Source organism: Vitis vinifera, chromosome 7 (assembly GCF_030704535.1).
Source record: "Vitis vinifera cultivar Pinot Noir 40024 chromosome 7, ASM3070453v1".
In the NCBI taxonomy this organism is placed as follows: domain Eukaryota; kingdom Viridiplantae; phylum Streptophyta; class Magnoliopsida; order Vitales; family Vitaceae; genus Vitis; species Vitis vinifera.
In genome coordinates this window covers 11,311,960-11,313,505 of record NC_081811.1, presented here as the reverse complement: position 1 = coordinate 11,313,505, position 1,546 = coordinate 11,311,960, and the positions used below count along the sequence as shown (strand labels likewise).

The 1,546-nt window shown below is 37.9% G+C and overlaps 1 protein-coding gene across 1 annotated transcript; it reads right to left on the bottom strand.

The window, feature by feature from the left end:
• Positions 1–308: 308 nt before the first annotated feature.
• LOC100853965 (CLAVATA3/ESR (CLE)-related protein TDIF) lies at positions 309–1,242 on the bottom strand. Its single transcript, XM_003632320.4, has one exon. It carries the CDS (start codon positions 1,095–1,097, stop codon positions 711–713), a length of 387 nt encoding a protein of 128 aa, XP_003632368.1. The 5' UTR covers positions 1,098–1,242; the 3' UTR covers positions 309–710.
• Positions 1,243–1,546: the final 304 nt, after the last annotated feature.

Below are 1,546 nucleotides of genomic sequence, written 5' to 3'. Positions count from 1 at the left end.
TGATTTTCAGTATCATCACATGCATAAACAGCAACCCACTGAGAGAAATATATTCATCAAACTGAGCATCTGCAGAAACTTACTATATTCTCACCAGAATTTGTAATTTTCAGGTCATATCATCTCTGGCAATGAAAGCATTCCACTAAGAGAAATATGTGATTTCTCATGGCTGTTCTTGAAAGATAAGAGCTAAATTTGTCAAAGCTAAAGACAGATCATCTCAGAAGAGACTTAGAATTCTCACTAAAAATTTTAGATTTTCATCAGGATCATTACTTCCAACAACAGCAAGCCACTAAGAGAAATTTATGAATAAACCAAACCAATATCATATATATAAACTGTGGACTCTCTGTCTCCCTCTCTCCCAAATAACAACAATACGCATAACATCATCATCTATATATGAAACATATAGATGGGATACATAGGAATATAAAAATAGAGTATCTCTCTTGCTATACAATTCTAATAAAAGAAAACAAAAACCCAAGAAAAAAAGAAAAGAAAAGAAAGTAATGCTAACAAATAACAAAGAAGGTAACAAACCTCTCACTGAGGACAAGCAGTATTAATGGTGAATGATGAGATAATGACCATAAAGATGACAAATAGTACAATAAATGACTCTGTTACACTCTCTGTCATCATCTTCAACGGCTTCACATGAGACAGTACCACTGCAAATGAGCTTAGCTGCTTCTGGCTTACCTGTTCGATATCGGATTTGGGCCGCTGGGGACTTCATGAGCACCGGCTTTAAACTCTCTACGAGAAGACGCCGCGGATGAGGAAGAAGAGGGAGAAGAAGAGGCATGGGTCTGCTTGGGGTGCAGGTTCACAGTGGAAGTGGGAGATGAGTCTGAAGAGAGGAGGAGCCTTTGGGATGGAGTAATGTTTGAAGAATCCATGGCTGAAGGCCTTGACTGGTGAGCAGGGTGGACAAGGATGAGGAGGATGAAGAGAAGGGCTAGAAAGAGAAGAAAAGGGTGTGATTTTGTGGAGGTTTCAGAGATTGTTGTTGTTCTAAATGCTGCCATGCAATCAGGAACAAGAAACCACCCCCCAAGAGCCCACAAGAGATCAATATCCATGAACCAGCTGCTCCAATGCTAAAAAGAAGAAGAGAAAGAGCTTTAGAGAGAAGGGAGAGAGAAAGCGAAGAAGCTTCAACAAAAGTGAATGGAAAGGGGGTTTTGAAATTCGATACACATTTGTTGAGAACCAAAGAACCTACTTAACATGGGAGTATATATGAAAGTTGCCTGGATAAGTAGGAGAATTCACCGAATTGCCCCTCTTTTTTTACCCCGAAACTATATGATAAACCCATGTTTGAGTCATGGACATTTGAATTATCGTCTGGAAATGACTTTAATGCCATCCACTAGGTTGATTATCTCATTATTTTCTTTTCCTTTTTTTTTTTTTTTTATTATGAAAGGAATGGGCAAACTCTTGTAATAATTGTGCTCTGAAAATTAGTGGCTGATGAACATACATCTCTATAATGACAATTTTTACATTTTTTGTTTTTCTTGGA

Bases quoted from the DNA above. Each gene is read 5' to 3' on its own strand.
- LOC100853965 (XM_003632320.4), bottom strand. From the start codon at position 1,097: ATGGATATTGATCTCTTGTGGGCTCTTGGGGGGTGGTTTCTTGTTCCT.